Source organism: Erythrolamprus reginae, chromosome 2 (assembly GCF_031021105.1).
Source record: "Erythrolamprus reginae isolate rEryReg1 chromosome 2, rEryReg1.hap1, whole genome shotgun sequence".
In the NCBI taxonomy this organism is placed as follows: domain Eukaryota; kingdom Metazoa; phylum Chordata; class Lepidosauria; order Squamata; family Dipsadidae; genus Erythrolamprus; species Erythrolamprus reginae.
The window spans coordinates 47,525,958-47,543,286 of NC_091951.1; the positions used below are offsets into that span (position 1 = coordinate 47,525,958).

The 17,329-nt window shown below is 41.9% G+C and overlaps 1 protein-coding gene and 1 pseudogene across 1 annotated transcript in view; both read right to left on the reverse strand.

Annotated features, from left to right (window-relative positions):
* Positions 1-4,098: 4,098 nt before the first annotated feature.
* LOC139160333 (zinc finger protein 208-like) overlaps positions 4,099-17,329 on the reverse strand; it is a 123,425-nt pseudogene continuing 110,194 nt past the window's right edge.
* LOC139163233 (zinc finger protein 202-like) overlaps positions 7,671-17,329 on the reverse strand; it is a 102,607-nt gene continuing 92,948 nt past the window's right edge. The window contains exons 3-7 of the mRNA XM_070744187.1: positions 9,434-9,931; positions 9,017-9,131; positions 8,822-8,889; positions 7,825-7,954; positions 7,671-7,681 (exon numbers count right to left, since the gene is read on the reverse strand). Of these exons, the coding sequence (XP_070600288.1) occupies positions 7,671-7,681; positions 7,825-7,954; positions 8,822-8,889; positions 9,017-9,131; positions 9,434-9,850 (741 nt within the window). The 5' untranslated portion in view covers positions 9,851-9,931. The remainder of the gene's footprint in view (positions 7,682-7,824; positions 7,955-8,821; positions 8,890-9,016; positions 9,132-9,433; positions 9,932-17,329) is intronic.

Below are 17,329 nucleotides of genomic sequence, written 5' to 3' on the forward strand. Positions count from 1 at the left end.
GTTCAATATAATCTGCCTTTTTAAATACTGTATTTCCTAGGATATTTCATTTTTTCTAGGAGACGGGTACTTATTTATTTTGTCCAATACACAATGAGGGTTTTAGTAGATGTATACTGTATATATAAACACATAGTAAAATACATGATGAAGGTTATAGAGGAGATATTCATAGTAAAATATATCTGTGAAAGAATAGGAAAGAAGATATAGTAATAGAACATATCAATGAAAGAATAGCAGAAGAGATATAGGAATAGAAGAAAGGTATAGGAGATATAGGAGAGCAATAGGACAGGGGACGGAAGGCACTCTAGTGCATTTAATAATAAATAAATAAATACATACATACATACATACATACATACATACATACATACATACATATATACATACATAAATACATACATACATACACCAATATCTCTTACTTCTTTAGCGTGAGAACCTCCTGCCTCCCTCTGAATGGGAAAACATCCACCAGTCACCCAGGACCACTGCTGGATCTCTTCCCTTCCCTTCAAGACTTTCCTCCAGTTGTACCTCCTGCAAAACTCAAAGGGTTAACCGGAGAGTGTGCAGAGTCCTAGATAGGCAAGATTAAGAATGTCACTCCCTTCTCGCCCTCCTCTGAAATCCACCTTTCGCCCTCCAGTGGTTTAATGGTGAAAAACATGGATTTTATTTTATTTATTGGATAAGAAAAATGAGAATACAGTACACATGATTTGAATGCATGTAATAAATCTAAATAAAAGGGAACATCAGGACAGGGATGCTAGGCACTCTGGTGCCATTATGCATGCCCATTACAGATCTCTTGGCAATGGGGTGATCTCATCATTATGGTGACTTTTTATGGTGACTTTTGTAAGGTCGTATACTGAGACAAAAGTCAATCATGCTGTAGTCACTGTTTCTATTGTTTCTATTGTTTGTAGTCAATAATTTTAAACTATTACAGAAGATGAGATTGAGGCAGTTGTTGAGTCTATTGTTAGATACTAATTGATCTAGCCCCAAATTAGTAAGGGTATTGTATAGGGTTGTACGGATAGGTACATTTCTTTAGGGTGCAATTAGGGGCGCGCATAAGTGCACCAGAGTGCCTTCCGTCCCCTGTCATATTGCTCTCCAAATCTCCTATACCTTTCTTCTATTCCTATATCTCTTCTTCTAGTCTTTCATTGATATATTTTATTCCTATATCTTCTATTCTTTCTTAGATATATTTTACTATGAGCATATCCTCTATAACCTTCATTATGTATTTTACTATGTGTATACCCACTAAAACCCCCATTGTGTAATGGACAAAATCAATCAGTCAATAAATTAATTAATCAGAGGTAGATTGAGGTCACCAAGAATGATAAGAGGGTATGTGCAAGTTAGTTAGTGAAGTTAGTGAAGTTAGTGAAGTAGCGATGTTGCTTTCTCTTTGCAGAGGGACCTCCAAATGGATTGTACGTAGATTGCAGGTACTAATGCAAAGAAGGAAGAAAGGTACATTATTGATGGGGACCAGGTGTTTGTTGTGTCCACCCTGATCAGGAAGCCTTCTCAATCCAAGTGTTTTTAACTATGTTAGACCTATCCACAATCCTCCATATTTAAGAGGGTCTGGAGAAAGTTGTATCCCTGCATAGAGGGGGGCCAAGGAGCAGACAAGAAATGGAATTCTGTCTTTTCACTCAAGACGCTCAAACTAATCTTGACACTGCATCCCAAAAAAGAGGACAATGGTGTTGTCCCCAGTTGGGGTTTGAGCCTGGTGCCGAGGCCAATGGAGAACACCAGACACGAGTTGCAAGTTTTCTTTCATTTTATTGAAGTGCTGCAAGGAAAGGGATAGTGGCCAAAATACCAAAGAACCATCCCAATAGAATTAAGAATTAAGAAAGCCTTATACATTTTCACCAAAGCAGAAGGGGGGAATATAAGGCATAAGGCAGGATATAATCAAAATATTGTATCATCTAATAAACATTTTTGTAATGATCTAACAATTATTCTATAATTTCTGGGGGTCTGTAGCAATGTTCCCTCTAATTTTTTTTCGGTGTGGGTGGAAAAGTATAATATCTGAGCGGCACATTTTCATGCCTGGGCGTGGATTAGTTAGAAATAAAAGGGAGTCACGTGACCTCAGGACACACAGCAACGGTCATAAATATGAAACAGCAGCAACGTTTTGATCCTGCGATCATTGGACTGCCGCAAAGGTCCTGAGTGTGAAAAGGGTGCATAAGTCACTTTTTTCAGGACTGTTGCAACTTTGAACAGTCAGTAAATGCACCATTGTAAGTCGAGAACAACCTGCCTTCCCCCCTAGATATTTTCTGTGGAGCTTCAAAATGGACTCCTGATCTGCTGATCTGCTTCTAAAAGAGTGCACTGGTCAGACAGATAATCCTCGATTTCTGTTCTGACCCCAATGGAGGCCAGCGTTTCTATCTCCTGAGTAACACGGTTATTATTGCTTTGAAAAGTGTTCGGAAACTTCAGATCGTGCAGAATGCGGCCGCGAGAGCAATCACGGGCCTTCCCAGATACGCCCATGTCTCATCAACACTCTGTGGTCTGCAGTGGCTGCCGATCAGTTTCTGGTCACAATTCAAAGTGTTGGTTATGACCTATAAAGCCCTACATGGCATCGGACCAGAATACCTCCGGGACCGTCTTCTGCCGCACAAATCCCAGCAGCCGATTAGGTCCCACAGAGTTTTCCTTCTCTGGGTCCCGTCGACTAAGCAATGTCGTCTGGCAGGGCCCAGGGGAAGAGCCTTCTCTGTGGCAGCCCCGGGCCTCTGGAACCAACTTCCCCCAGAGATCAGAACTGCCCCCACCCTCCTCGCCTTTGGTAAGTTGTTGAAAACTCACCTTTGCCGCCAGGCATGGGGAAATTGACACCTCCCCCAACTACTTGGGTTATGTATGGTTTGATTGGGTTGTGTGATTATTTTATTATCAGGACTTTTAAATTGTTTTTTAAATATTGGATTTGTATATTGTTTATTATTGTTGTGAGCCGCCCCGAGTTTTCTGTTTTATTATCCATACTGTATGTAATAGGTGATACTGATTTGGATTAATGCATAAATGGAATTGAATTTAGAATTGTTGGGGAGATTAACGATATTAATGATTTTTAATTGATTGAAAATAGAGAATATTCTCCGAAATGAGGGCGCTGCCGGGAGGGACCCCCGCGAGAAACGCCTACCGCTGGGCAAGTGATATAGGGCGCGTGGCGGCAGCTGAGGAAAAGGAGGCGTGTGTCAGTGCTCTGTGTATCCAGATGCTCGAGAAAGCCCGCGGGGCAGCCTTGATCGGCCCGAGCGCTCCATCAGTCCCCACCCCAATCGTGCAGCCTGAGAGAAAGAAAAAGGGAGATTAAAGCGAGAGAAAAACAGAAATTTGAGAAAAGGAAAAAAGGGGAAATTCTAAATATTCTCTATTTGCACGGACTGTGGGAAGAGAGTGACAGGAGCAGGAATAAGGTAATTCCCCATACAGAGATACATTTGGTTAAAAATCTATGTTAATTCTAGATTTAATTGATTAAATCTATGGATTTTCTTTTCAGGAGTTTCCTGCCACTCAGTTGTTTCTTTCCACTTCATTACAAAATGTTTAAAATGTCCTTTTCTGACATTTTTTTAAATAAGCAGCATCAGAGTTATCACCCAACAGTCCATGCGCTTACATGACTTCCTCCTTTAATGGATGTTCCTATGGGAAGTAAGACTACCAGTCTGTCTGAAATCTGGGTAGATCTTTTTATTACCAGCCAGTTGATTCCTGTAAGTAAAAGTCTTGCCATACTCTTTGCTGTTATATGGCTACTCCCTGTTCTGCTTGACAGTGGTTAAGCATGAAGGAAGACAAAAACACACACACAGACTGAAGGTTTCTGAAAGACAAAATATATTGCTTTACAAATTGAATGAGAGCCGCAATGATGGCAGAAGAATCTCTTTTTATGAGAAAAAGGTCAGGGTTATCTACCAAGCAGATAACAAATGTCCCAAACCCTGGGGGGGGGGGGGATTATTGACTCCCTTGGAGAGGGTCTGCAAGTTGGGCGTCCTGCTCGATCCATAGCTAACATTAAAGCACCATGTTTCGGTTGTGGTGAGGAGGGCATTTGCCCAGGTTCACCTGGTCCACCAGTTGCGGCCCTATTGGGACAGGGAGTCACTGCTCACAGTCACTCATGCCCTCATCACCTCGAGGTTCTACTACTGGGTAGTAGCCTAATCCTGATTATATGAACCTTAACCTGGTGGGAAACTGTAGGAAAAGTTAGTACTGGTTTAACTACAGTACGTAACCAACATGACTCTGACAATAAATTGGAGCTTTGAAGAAGGCCAAGGTCTGGACTCTGTTTTATGTCTCAGATGTTATTTGGAAGGCTTACACTGCTTATTAAAAAATATCAGAAGAAGGACATTTTAAACACTTTGTGTGTAATGAAGTGGGAAGAAACAACTGAGTGGCAGGAAACTCTTGAAAAGAAAATTCCAGGATTTAACAAATTAAATCTAGAATTAACATAGATTCTTGACCAAATGTATCTCTGTACGGGGAATTACAACATTCCTGCTCCTGTCGCTCTCTCTCCATAGTCCATGCACTTACATGACTTCACCCTATGGGAAGAAAGACTACTAGTTTGTCTGAAATCCTTTCTGCACATCAAGCATTTGTGTGGGTTTCTCTCTGTGTAGATCCTTTTATTACCAGCCAGTTGATTCCTGTAAGTAAAAGTCTTGCCATCCTCTCTGCTGTCATATGGCTACTCCCTGTTCTGCCTGACACTGGCTGAGCAGCAGATAAAGACAAAAACACACACAGAGACTGGAGGTTTCCAAAACACAAAATATATTGCTTTATAAATTGGCTGAAGAATGTCTTTTTATTATTAATTAATTAATTACGTATGCCGCCCCTCTCCGAAGACTCGGAGCAGCTTTATGACCAAAGGTTCAGGATTATCTGCCAAGCCAATAACGAGTGTCCCAAACAGCACAAGGTTTGTAAAGAATGCCTCCAAACTGAGCTGCAGCAAAGGAATTCACTCTATTGTTCAATAGCTACAATCTTTCAGAACAAAGGTGTCCAAAAACTGGGCTGTTTTCCATGGATGCAACATGTTGGTTTAGAGAGGGAAACCCAGATCCGTTTTATTGCCTTTTAAACCACAAATGAAAACTCCTGAAAAAGGTTCTCCCACAAAGACTCCCCTTTTACGCCTGCTGCAGGATTCCCCAATTACTACCAGCTGTGATTAAGATCTTCTGCATCTGCGCAGCTGCTCATGTTGTCCTATAATCCTGTGCACTCAGACATGGAGAATGGGGCCATTAACCACCCCCTCCTCATCTGACCCAGATAAGGCTCTAACTGGGGGTTCCACAGACACTGCAGGGGCCTCCACCTCTACCTCTCCAGCACCTTCAGCTTCTATCTCTCCTTCCCCTCACCATCTGAACCCTCCGAGAGCCACACAGGTCTCCGATGCTCCGACGGACACAGCTCATCGGGGTCAAAATCTGTTATCAGAGGAGCTAGACGTGAGCCAACCACAACACTCCCCTATGTGGATCCTTCTATGAGAAGTAAGATAACTGTTGGAACTAAAACCCTTTCCATACTCCGTGTATATGGCTTCTCCCCTGTGTGGGACCTTTGATGGGAATTACGACTAGTCTGTTGGCTAAAGCCCTTTCAACACTCTCTATATTTATATGACTTCTCCCCTGTCTGGATCCTTTGATGGGATGTAAGATCACTGCTTATTCTGAAGTCCTTTCCACACTCCATGCATTTATATGGCTTCTCCCCTGTGTGGATCCTTTGATGGCGTCTAAGATCATTGCTTGTTCTGAAGCCCTTTCCACACTCCATACATTTATATGGCTTTCCCCCGTGTGGATCCTTTGATGGCATGTAAGACCATTGCTTGTTCTGAAGTCCTTTCCACACTCCATACATTTATATGGCTTCCCCCCGTGTGGATCCTTTGATGGCATGTAAGACCATTGCTTTTTCTGAAGTCCTTTCCACACTCCATGCATTTATATGGCTTCCTCTCGTGTGGATCCTTTGGTGGCATGTAAGATCACTGCTTCTTCTGAAGTCCTTTCCACACTCCATGCATTTATATGGCTTCCCCCCGTGTGGATCCTTTGATGGCATGTAAGACCATTGCTTTTTCTGAAGTCCTTTCCACACTCCATGCATTTATATGACTTTCCCCCGTGTGGATCCTTTGGTGGGATTTAAGATCACTGCTTCTTCTGAAGTCCTTTCCATACTCCATGCATTTAAATGGCTTCTCCCCTGTGTGGATCCTTTGATGGCGTGTAAAATCACTGCTTTTTCTGAAGTCCTTTCCACACTCCATACATTTATATGGCTTCTCCCCTGTGTGGATCCTTTGATGTGAAATAAGAGGAGTATTTTGCCTGAAGCTCCTTCCACACTCCATGCATTTAAATGGCTTCTCCCCTGTGTGCATCCTTAGATGGAATGTAAGTGTACTGCTTGTTCTGAAGCCCTTTCCACACTCCATGCATTTATATGGCTTCTCCCCTGTGTGGATCCTTTCATGGGTTGTAAGGTCTTTGTTTGTTCTAAAGTCCTTTCCACACTCCATGCATTTATATGGCTTCTCCCCTGTGTGGATCCTTTGATGTTTAATAAGATTACTATGTTGGCTGAAGCCCTTTCCACACTCCATGCATTTATATGGCTTCTCCCCTGTGTGGATCCTTTCATGGGTTGTAAGGTCTTTGTTTGTTCTAAAGTCCTTTCCACACTCCATGCATTTATATGGCTTCTCCCCTGTGTGGATCCTTTGATGTGAAATAAGATTACTATGTTGGCTGAAGCCCTTTCCACACTCCATGCATTTATATGGCTTCTCTCCTATGTGGATCCCTTTCTCAGATATCACTCTTTCTCTTTCTCTGTAATTTTTTTCATTGTCATTACATATGCAGTCTTCTGGTTTTGGTTGTGTTGAATAATATTCATTTACATCTAATATATCTTTGAATAGTCCTTCACCTTTCCTAATATATTTTTTCTCTATTTTTCCTGGTTGGTCAAGAAAGCTTTGCAACTGAGCATCAACTGAAGATGAGGTTTCCTTATTCCAATTATTTGTTGGGTTTTTCTTCTGCCTTTGTTGTTCCATTTGATTTTCAGGCTTCTCTGTTCCGTTCCCAAGTCTGTACTTTTGGAATGTTTCAATCGACTCTTTATACCCTTGCCCACTATAACCTTTAAAGGAAAAGAGGAATAAAAATGTTAGCAAGGTTAAGAAAAAAGGAGAAACATCCAATAAAGCATTTGTAGAAAACCTAAGATTTATTGGAGGTGGGCCAATTCCGGAAGAGCCCTCTGAGAATTAACTTTGAAACAAAATGCCGTAATTCCAAGACTCAAGACAGAAATGAAATGGAAGCAAAGTCTATTAAGCCAAAATAATTAATTGAATTGCAATCCTTCATATTTGGAACACCTGGGCTAAATAATATGAAATATCGGTATCAGAGTTTAGCATTACCTGACACCAAGGAATTACTTTATCACTGACAGGTTTAAATCCAAATAGAAAAACTCAACAGGATTCCTCTAAGCAGAAAGCCATTGATCTACTTCCATACTAGGAACAACAAAACAGCATATCTTTTCCTTTTCCCTCTCAAGAGACGACCTTTATTTGGAGATATTTAAATAAGAGACAGCCAATGGCATCTAACCACATCATGTCTTCGTGAACCCTGCCTGGAGAATACAAAATCTTACCTAAAGAAGCCGTGTTTCTGTAATTCTCCAGCATGACTTCCCAATGCAGATCTTTTTGGTCAGGATCCAGCTGAGACCATTCGTCCTCAGAGAAATAAACAGCCACATCCTCAAAGGGCACAAGATCCTCCTGGGGGGAAAAATAGTACAGAATAGGCCTTGGAGAGACTGCAAGATCTGCCCTTGTCTTTAGAAATCCCCAAAGCAAAATTATGCATTAAGGTCTATGCTTAGTAGGATTCCAGGTTTGAGATGAGAAAATGGACAGAACAAAAATCATTTAACTGAAAAAATATTTTAAGCAGCTTTTATCATCTTGATTGATTCTACAGGACCTTTGGTGCCATTCAGTAAAAGATCTGTTTCCTTATGGGTCGGTTCCTCTACCATCCACTCTCAAAACCCTCTTCTCAATCCATTAATGCATCCACCATCAAAAGACCCTCAGCACCTGGAGAGAATCAAGTGGCAGGTGGCCCTTGGAAACACCATCTATGAGTGTCTCTAATCTTCCTATGTTTGCAGAAGGAAGTTTCTGTGTCTCTGTGTTTTGTGTGTGTGTGTGTGTGTGTGTGTGTGTGTGTGTGTGTGTGCTGGCAAATTTGGTAAAGTACCATCAATATCCAGAGACAGAAAACTCTTTGTAAAGCAAGGAAGCTACTAATAGTCTCAGCCATTGGCTGAATGGGAAACAAAGAGACAGAACATTTCCTAAGGAGAACAGTTCTTACCCTTTGTAGCCACAGGGGACTTTCACAATAATTGTTGTACCAAACTTTTTCTTTATGGCCACTTTCAAACAATTACCTCATCTCTTAACCTGCTGAACTTATTTTTCTTACGTCTTTTTAATGTAAACAGTATATTTGCAAAATACAAAATGAACATTGTAACAAATCATTCTAAAATGATAATGTGCCAGTATAAATGTACACTAGCTTGACCTTTTGAAGAAAAGGGCGAATGTTAATCTAATACATAATTTTCCTTCCCTTACTTGAGTTGGAGGTTCAAGCCTTGTTTCATCTTCACCATAAGGAAGAGTCAGCCTCCCTCTATTCTCCCCTGTGAAGGACACAGAATTTTAAAATGCAAAATTAACAAAATAGGAGGAGGTGTGCTACAGTAACAAAAACACAGAGAGGATGAGCCAGGTGAGATCCCTATGCGGAATGGGAGAATATTGTATTACCTGTGGATATTTCCTGATTTGTGTCACGCTGAGTAGTCCTGAAGAAAAAAAGTTCCCGAGAGGTGTCAGATAGATGCCTCCTTCCCTCAGGATCTCTGTTCTTCATAGTGAAGGGCTTGGAATATAAGCCAGAGAAAAGAAGAAGAATGAAAGGACCACACAAACCATGGCATGGATTCTTGTTCTGTTCTTTCAACACCACTTGAAAGCACCCAATCTCCATCAGTTAGGTTGGAAAAGAAGAAAAAAAAGGCTGTTCCAAATCTTTCTTCTAGAAATGGATAATGGAACAACGTCCTTCAAGAATTAGTGAAATCTTATGAATGCCGGAGAACTGGTAATAAGGAGAATAGAATTAAAACACATTTTTTAGCATAACTAAACTCTTTCTACCCTCCAGTGATGGAATTATCTCACCTGCAACTCTACCTGCTCCTCCTTCTCCTCCTCTGCCTGGCTCAGGAGGAAGCCTTCCACCAGGGCCACTGCCTGGGAACTGGTCTCTACTCCACACTCCTGCACCCAGCTCTTCATCTGCAGGGGCAGAAGCACCAGGAACTGCTCCAGAACAATCAGGTCCAGAATCTGCGCTTTTGTGTGTTTTTCTGGTCTCAACCATTGACTACAAAAGGAATGGAGTCGGCTGCAAAGTCCTCGGGGACCCTCATCTTCTTGATATTGGAGGCTCCTGAAGTTCCAGGCATGAACTTGTGAAAGGATGGTTTCCTCCTCTGAGATCTTCTGCCCAGAGCTTCCCCAGATCTCCCCACGGTTCCCAGACTTAGAACCAGAAGGGCTTTTTCCTGTTCTCTCATATGCCAAATGGCTTGCCATTCTTTCTCTGTCCTATTACACAATTGCAAATAGGTTGAAGGAATCTTGAGACTCTCCAAATGCTTTCTCCATTCATTGGAGCTTTCATCTAGCCTGAGAACAAACCATTCAGCCCTCTTCGTTGAACAGAACTTTATCTCTATGAAACGCTGTAGAAATCACTTCTAGTTTACATGTCTGAAACCAAAAACCCAATAAAGAATTAGGAAGTGGTGCATTTAACCATTCAACAATATTCCTACTCCTGGAAGGAAGTATATTTCTGAGCTATTGGAGGATTACAGTGGCACTGAGCAGTTAGTTTCTATGTGTAGTTGTGTGTGTATTGCAGACTATGGGATTGACCCTCATCAAAATTTGGGAACTGGGTATGTCTAGTTTAATGAAAGGATGGACTAAGGGGATACAGGATACCAGTGTTCCAATATTTCAGGGGATGCTACAAAAAAGAGGGAGTCAAGCTATTCCCCAAAGCACCTGAGGGCGGAGCAAGAAGCAATGGGTATAAACTAATCAAGCAGAGAAGCAACTTAGAACTAAGGAGACCTTTCCTGACAGTTAGAACAATTAATCAGTGGAACAGGTTGCCTCCACAGAATACTCTGTTTCTAAGAAGAGATTGGACAACTATTTGTCTGAAGTGGTATAGGCTTTCCTGCCTAAGAAGGGGTTGGACTCTAAGGTCCCTTCTAACTATGTTATTCTATAGCTTTATACCTGTAAACATGGTTTACCCGACATGCCAATCCGTGAACACATTAACAAACCATGAAAATTTACATAAAATGAAATTCAATGAAGTGAATCTTGCTTAGGATGTTCTATTTCCCTTTTTTCTGGGCTTGCTTCTTAAGAATCAAATTATAATATTATAGGGTGGCTGTCAGCGTTCTAAATAGCATCTGAGAAATAAACCAAGGTCCCAGTCCAATTCTCTCAATCAGAGCTTGATTTATTAACAGAACCATGTTAGCTACGGAAAGGGGCGGCATACAAAACTAATAAATAAATCTAATAAATAAATTGTCATTCCGATTCTGAATCCTTCCCAGAATCCCACCTAGGTTAAGGTTCATCTTACATCCCCCACACCCACAAGTTCATCACGAGAGCCAGTCTGTGTGCAGGGGCTTATCAACTTCCTCTTCTCTTCAGTGGAGGCAGAACAAACGGTGGCCTTGACTTGGAGAAAGGAATCTTTGGTTTCTACTCACTACCCCTCCCATCCCCCCTTGTGTTGTGTCAGGCTGAACTCTCTAACTCCACATGAAGACTTTGGCCTGACACTGGCAGGTTGACAAAAAGGTTGCCTTAAGCCCAAACTGCAGGTGGTGAATTCATGTGAAACACAAGGGAGATTGAGATTGAGATTATTTCCTGGTTCCTCTACCCTCCAAAGACAAATTCAACTGCAGGGGACCCAGGCCCTATTTTATTATCATCCACCACATAGTAAGAATGCGGGGACAATCTTCTGCATGTTCTTCCTTGTAAAACTTTCCTTCTTTCCTGCTTGTCATTTGCCATGCAAGTTCATCCTCTGCCCCTACTGAGGTTTTCCCAGGAAATGGGGTGTAATTGCCTCCCCTGGAATACCCTGCTCCTTCCTGGATTTCTGGCTAGAGACAGCACAACAGGAGGCAAAACAGTTTGTCTGCAAGTCTGCTTCCCCCATCACACTCCGCCTGTTACGAGCATAGAAAGAGGGGCCGGGGCACATGGGATCTGGGCTCTCCCACTATCGGGACACAGAAGACTGAACCTGAATAAGGGCATGTATCTCTTACCTCTTCAACGTGAGAACCTCCTGCCTCCCTCTGACAGGGAAAACATCCACCAGTCACCCAGGACCACAGCTGGGTCTCTTTTCTTTTCTTTTCTTCTCTTCTTTTCTCTTCAAGACTTTCCTCCCGTTTTACCTCCTGCAAAATTCAAAGGGTGAAAGAGAGAAGTTTCAGTGTCCTAGGGAGGCAAAACAAACATGTCACTTCCTTCTCACCCTCCTCTGTCACCCAGGACTGTGGCCCTCCAGTGGTTTAATGCTGAAACACATAGATTTTATTTTATTTATTTAGTCAAGCATGTATTACATAAGACTAAAACAGGAGTTATCTAATACACATTCTATTTATTCCAGGTCATCTCTGTTCCTAACCTCTAGCTAAGGCCTGCAAGATGCCTAACTCTTTGTTACTTTTACCAGCTTTCTAACCATCCAGGATAGATACAAGCTTTACACCAACATATTCCCTGTGAGTAAACATTCATTCTTGCCAGACAGATTCCGAAATTACAGGCTTCCCGGATTTCTTTCAAGTGTATGCCATAACCTTGTTTTGTTTTAGCAGACAGCGCATGAATGGAAGACTTTTGATGGGTATTCAAGACTCTCTTATTATACCACAACAATATTAAAGATGTCCAATAGACTTGGTCTTGTCTGATTACTGATATGGATTCCCTGAAAGGGTCAGTGCTCAATAACTGTGGATAGACTTGGAAGAAGCATATTATTTGGCTCCCTGACAATCAGTTTCTGGCAGAAGAATTAAGACACAATTTAATTTTGAGAGAGGAAAACAATAATTCTGCCTCTGCCTACCAGCATCAGGACTAGCGGCATCCTCACTTCAACCCTGATTTTGATAATGAGCAGCAGAGATCTTTTTATATGTTCTAACAAGAAAAATGAATTTTGCCTTCTAAGATTACAGAAATGTGAAGTGAATAAGAAATTACATGTAGTCATATATGATTGTGTAATCTTCTATGTTTTGTATTATTAATAAACTTAGCAGATATTCCTTGATTTTTAAGAATCCACTTTTGTTCCATAAGGTAAATCTCAGGACTTCTGCTATGGAAGTGATCAGTTTACTTGTATAAAGTGACTAAACAAAATTCCCAAGAAAAGTTTATTCAGATAAAACTAGGAAGAGATTTCTTTATAGCACATATTCTTCAAATCTTTAATCAGACGGTATTATCATGTATCTGTCGACATTTATTCTGCAGAAATTGGGATGGAATTTAACTTGACAGGGTGTGGTGTGGTATGATTTTCATGGGGTCAGAAGATGGGTTTGGCTCCACTCCCAAAATGCCCCTGTCTTCCTACCTATAGCCGTAGGCATTGAAAGCCAAGCTTTCTCGCAGCAAGTCCCAATAGAGAGGCAGCACATGAATCTTCCTGGACCTGCCATTTTGTAAACATGCTACCGGGCTTCCCAACAAGCCCCTGCGCCTTTGCTGCCTTGGTCGAAGCCTGATTCCCGAAGGATCCCAGAGAACTGCTTTGAAACACTTTTAAATAAAAGCGTTTCAGGTGGCAGATCCCCCTGCCCGAATGCAAAAGGGGTGCCTGAAATGTGAGGATCATGGAGGAAAGCTAACTAACACCCTGGCCTAGAACATAGGCTGAAGATACAGATGGATCTTGACAGGCTTGAGCACTGTGTTCTATCTAAGAAAATGAAATGCAATGTAGAGAAAAGTAAAGTCCTACACTTAGGTTAAAGCCCCCCAAAAGTATACATATAAACCGGGTGAAACCAGGCTTACTGGAAGTGACTGTGAGAGGGAATTTGGAGAACCAAGTGGACAACCAGCTAAACATGAGCCAGCAGTGTGCAGCGACAGCCAATAAAGCTAATGCAATCTTGAGCTGCATCAACAGAGGGATACAATAAAGATCAAGTGAGGTACTAATACCACTCTATCGAGCCTTGGTTAGACCACTCCTGGAGTACTGCATTCAGTTTGGGTCACCACACTATAGAGAAGATGTTGAGACTCTAGGAAAAGTGCAGAGGAGAGAAACCAGAATGATTAGGAGATTAGAGACTAAGACATATCAAGAATGGTTACTGGAACTGGCCACGGCTAGTCTAGATGGGTCTAGCAGGGTCTCCTGCTTGAGCAGAGGAGCGGGGCGTTTGGACTAGATGAACTTTGTTGTGAGCCGCCCCGAGTCTGCGGAGAGGGGCGGCATACAAATCTAAATAAATATAAACATAAACATAAGGTCTCTTCCAACACTATCAATGTGTTTATCAGGCCGAAGCTATACTTTGAGTAGAGACTTTGGGCTGCCACAATTAGAGTAATACAGTGGGAATTCGGAGGGGCGGTTGTATGAGGGGGAAATATACTAGCCATAACAAATTCCCTCTAGAAGAATCAAGGTCATCCTTTCTTAGCACCAACCGAAGTATGGAGGAGGTCTGTGGATTTGCAGACAACCAGACTGGTCCACGTGATGAACTAGTGGATGTGAGGATGAGGGATGAACCCAGTGAAGGGCTACTAAAATTTGTACTACCACTGTGGGTGTGGCTTATTTTGTGGGTGTGGCTTGCCAGCCATGTGGCCAATTGGGAGTGGCTTGACAATCATGTGATCTGACCCAGGATTTTCCAAGAACCTCAAAACCATCCTCATGTCAATGGATTCAAAACAAGCAGGTCATCAAATTTACCCACATCCTAGAAGTGAGCAGCTATAGAACAGTGAAATAACAGAAACATCTCACTTAGAATTTTGAAAGCACATTTTGAGCATTGTCGTAAACTACTCAAGACTCACTTATACCGCCAGGCATGGGGGAGTTGAGTTATTCCTTCCCCCTAGGCCATAACAAGTTATGTATGGTATGTTTGTGTGTATGTTTGGTTTTATAATAAGGGTTTTTAGTTGTTTTTTTATTATTGGATTGTTACATGTTGTTTTATCATTGTTGTTAGCCACCCCGAGTATACGGACAGGGGCGGCATACAAATCCAATAAATTATTATTATTATTATTATTGTTGTTGTTGTTGTTGTCATAAAGGTGCTTTCATGATTAAAATGGAGACTCACAAAATAATCAGTTACTCAAAGGCAACAATCTAAAGTGTTCCTTGCTACTTCCACAACCTAAGTGAACATCCCAGAATGCCCCATTCCACATAAGAGTCTTAACCCTCCTTCCTGCAGACCACCAGACCTCTTTTCTAGAGAATACTATAGGCATTCAGAAAGGAGGGAGAGGCAGAAATCCAGTTCATATAGAATTAATACCAGGTTTTATCTCCTTATACTTTTCCTAGACAATTTTGTTTGTAGTAGAATCGCTGGCTTTGGAGTTTTTAAACTCTTTTGGGAAGAACACAGAGGGTAACCAAAGAGGACGCCCTACATTTTCTTTCAACATCTTTTGGTGCAAATTGGGTGCTCTAGGGTGGAGTTCCATTTTTGCTACCCCACTGCCTTCCCCTCCTGTCCGGGTAGTAGCCTAATCCTGATTATATGAACCTTTAGCTGGGGAACTGTAGTAAAAGTTAGTACCGGTTTAAGTACAGTACGTAACCAACATGACTCTGACAATAAATTGGAACTTGGAAGAAGGCCAAGGTCTAGACTCTGATTTATGTCTCAGATGTTATTTGGAAGGCTTACACTGCTTATTAAAAAATGTCAGAAGAAGGACATTTTAAACACTTTGTGTGTAATGAAGTGGGAAGAAACAACTGAGTGGAAGGAAACTCTTGAAAAGAATATCCCAGGATTTAACAAATTAAATCTAGAATTAACATAGATTCATAACCAAATGTATCTCTGTATGGGGAATTACATCATTCCTGCTCCTGTCGCTCTCTCTCCACAGTCCATGCACATACATGACTTCATCCTATGGGAAGTAAGACTACTAGTTTGTCTGAAATCCTTTCTGCACGCCAAGGATTTGTATGGGTTTCTCTCTCTGTAGATCCTTTTATTACCAGCCAGTTGATTCCTGTAAGTAGAAGTCTTGCCATACTCTCTGCTGTCATATGGCTACTCCCTGTTCTGCCTGACACTGGTTGAGCAGCAGATAAAGACAAAAACACACACAGAGACTGGAGGTTTCCAAAACACAAAATATATTGCTTTACAAATAGGCTGAAGAATGTCTTTTTATTATTAATTAATTAATTATGTATGCCGCCCCTCTCCTAAGACTCGAAGCAGCTTTATGACCAAAAGTTCAGCATTATCTGCCAAGCCGATAACGAATGTCCCAAACAGCACAAGGTTTGTAAAGAATGCCTCCAAACTGAGCTGCAGCAAAGGAATTCACTCTATTGTTCAATAGTTACAGTCTTTCAGAACAAAGGTGTCCAAAAACTGGGCTGTTTTCCATGGATGCAACATGTTGGTTTAGAGAAGGAAACCCAGATCCGTTTCATTGTCTTTTAAACCACAAATGAAAACTCCTGCAAAAGGTTCTCCCACAAAGACTCCCCTTTTACGCCTGCTGCAGGATTCCCCAATTACTCCCAGCTGTGATTAAGATCTTCTGCATCTGCGCAGCTGCTCATGTTGTCCCATAATCCTGCGCACTCAGACATGGAGAATGGGGCCATTAACCACCCCCTCCTCATCTGACCCAGATGAGGCTCTAACTGGGGGTTCCACAGACACTGCAGGGGCCTCCACCTCTATCTCTCCAGCACTTTCACCTTCCATCTCTCCTTCCCCCACACCATCTGAACCCTCCGAGAGCCACACAGGTCTCCGATGCTCTGACGGACACGGCTCATTGGGGTCAAAATCTGTTATCAGAGGAGCTAGACATGAGCCAACCACAACACTCCCCTGTGTGGATCCTTCTATGAGAAGTAAGATAACTGTTGGAACTAAAACCCTTTCCATACTCCGTGTATATGGCTTCTCCCCTGTGTGGGACCTTTGATGGGAATTACGACTAGTCTGTTGGCTAAAGAACTTTCAACACTCCCTATATTTATATGGCTTCTCCCCTGTGTGGATCCTTTGATGGCGTGTAAGATCATTTCTTTGTCTGAAGTCCTTTCCACACTCCATGCATTTATATGGCTTCGCCCCTGTGTGGATTCTTTGATGTGAAATAAGATGAGTATTTTGGCTGAAGCTCCTTCCACACTCGGTGCATTTGTATGACTTCTCCCCTGTGTGGATCTTGTGATGGCGGTTAAGATGACAACTCTTATTAAAGTCCTTTCCACACTCCGTGCATTTATATGGCTTCTCCCCTGTGTGGATTCTTTGATGGCGTGTAAGATCATTGCTTGTTCTGAAGCCCTTTCCACACTCCGTGCATTTGTATGGCTTCTCCCCTGTATGGATCTTGTGATGGCGTGTAAGATGACAACTCTTATTAAAGTCCTTTCCACACTCCGTGCATTTATATGGCTTCTCCCCTGTGTGGATCCTTTGATGACATGTAAGATCATTGCTTGTTCTGAAGCCCTTTCCACACTCCGTGCATTTGTATGGCTTCTCCCCTGTATGGATCTTGTGATGGCGGGTAAGTTGACCATTCGTATTAAAGTCCTTCCCACACTCCATGCATTTATATGGCTTCTCCCCTACGTGCATCCCTTTCTCAGATATCACTCTTTCTCTGTAATTTTTTTCATTGTCTTTGCATATATAGTCTTCTGGTTTGGGTTTAGTTGGATAATATTCATTTACATCT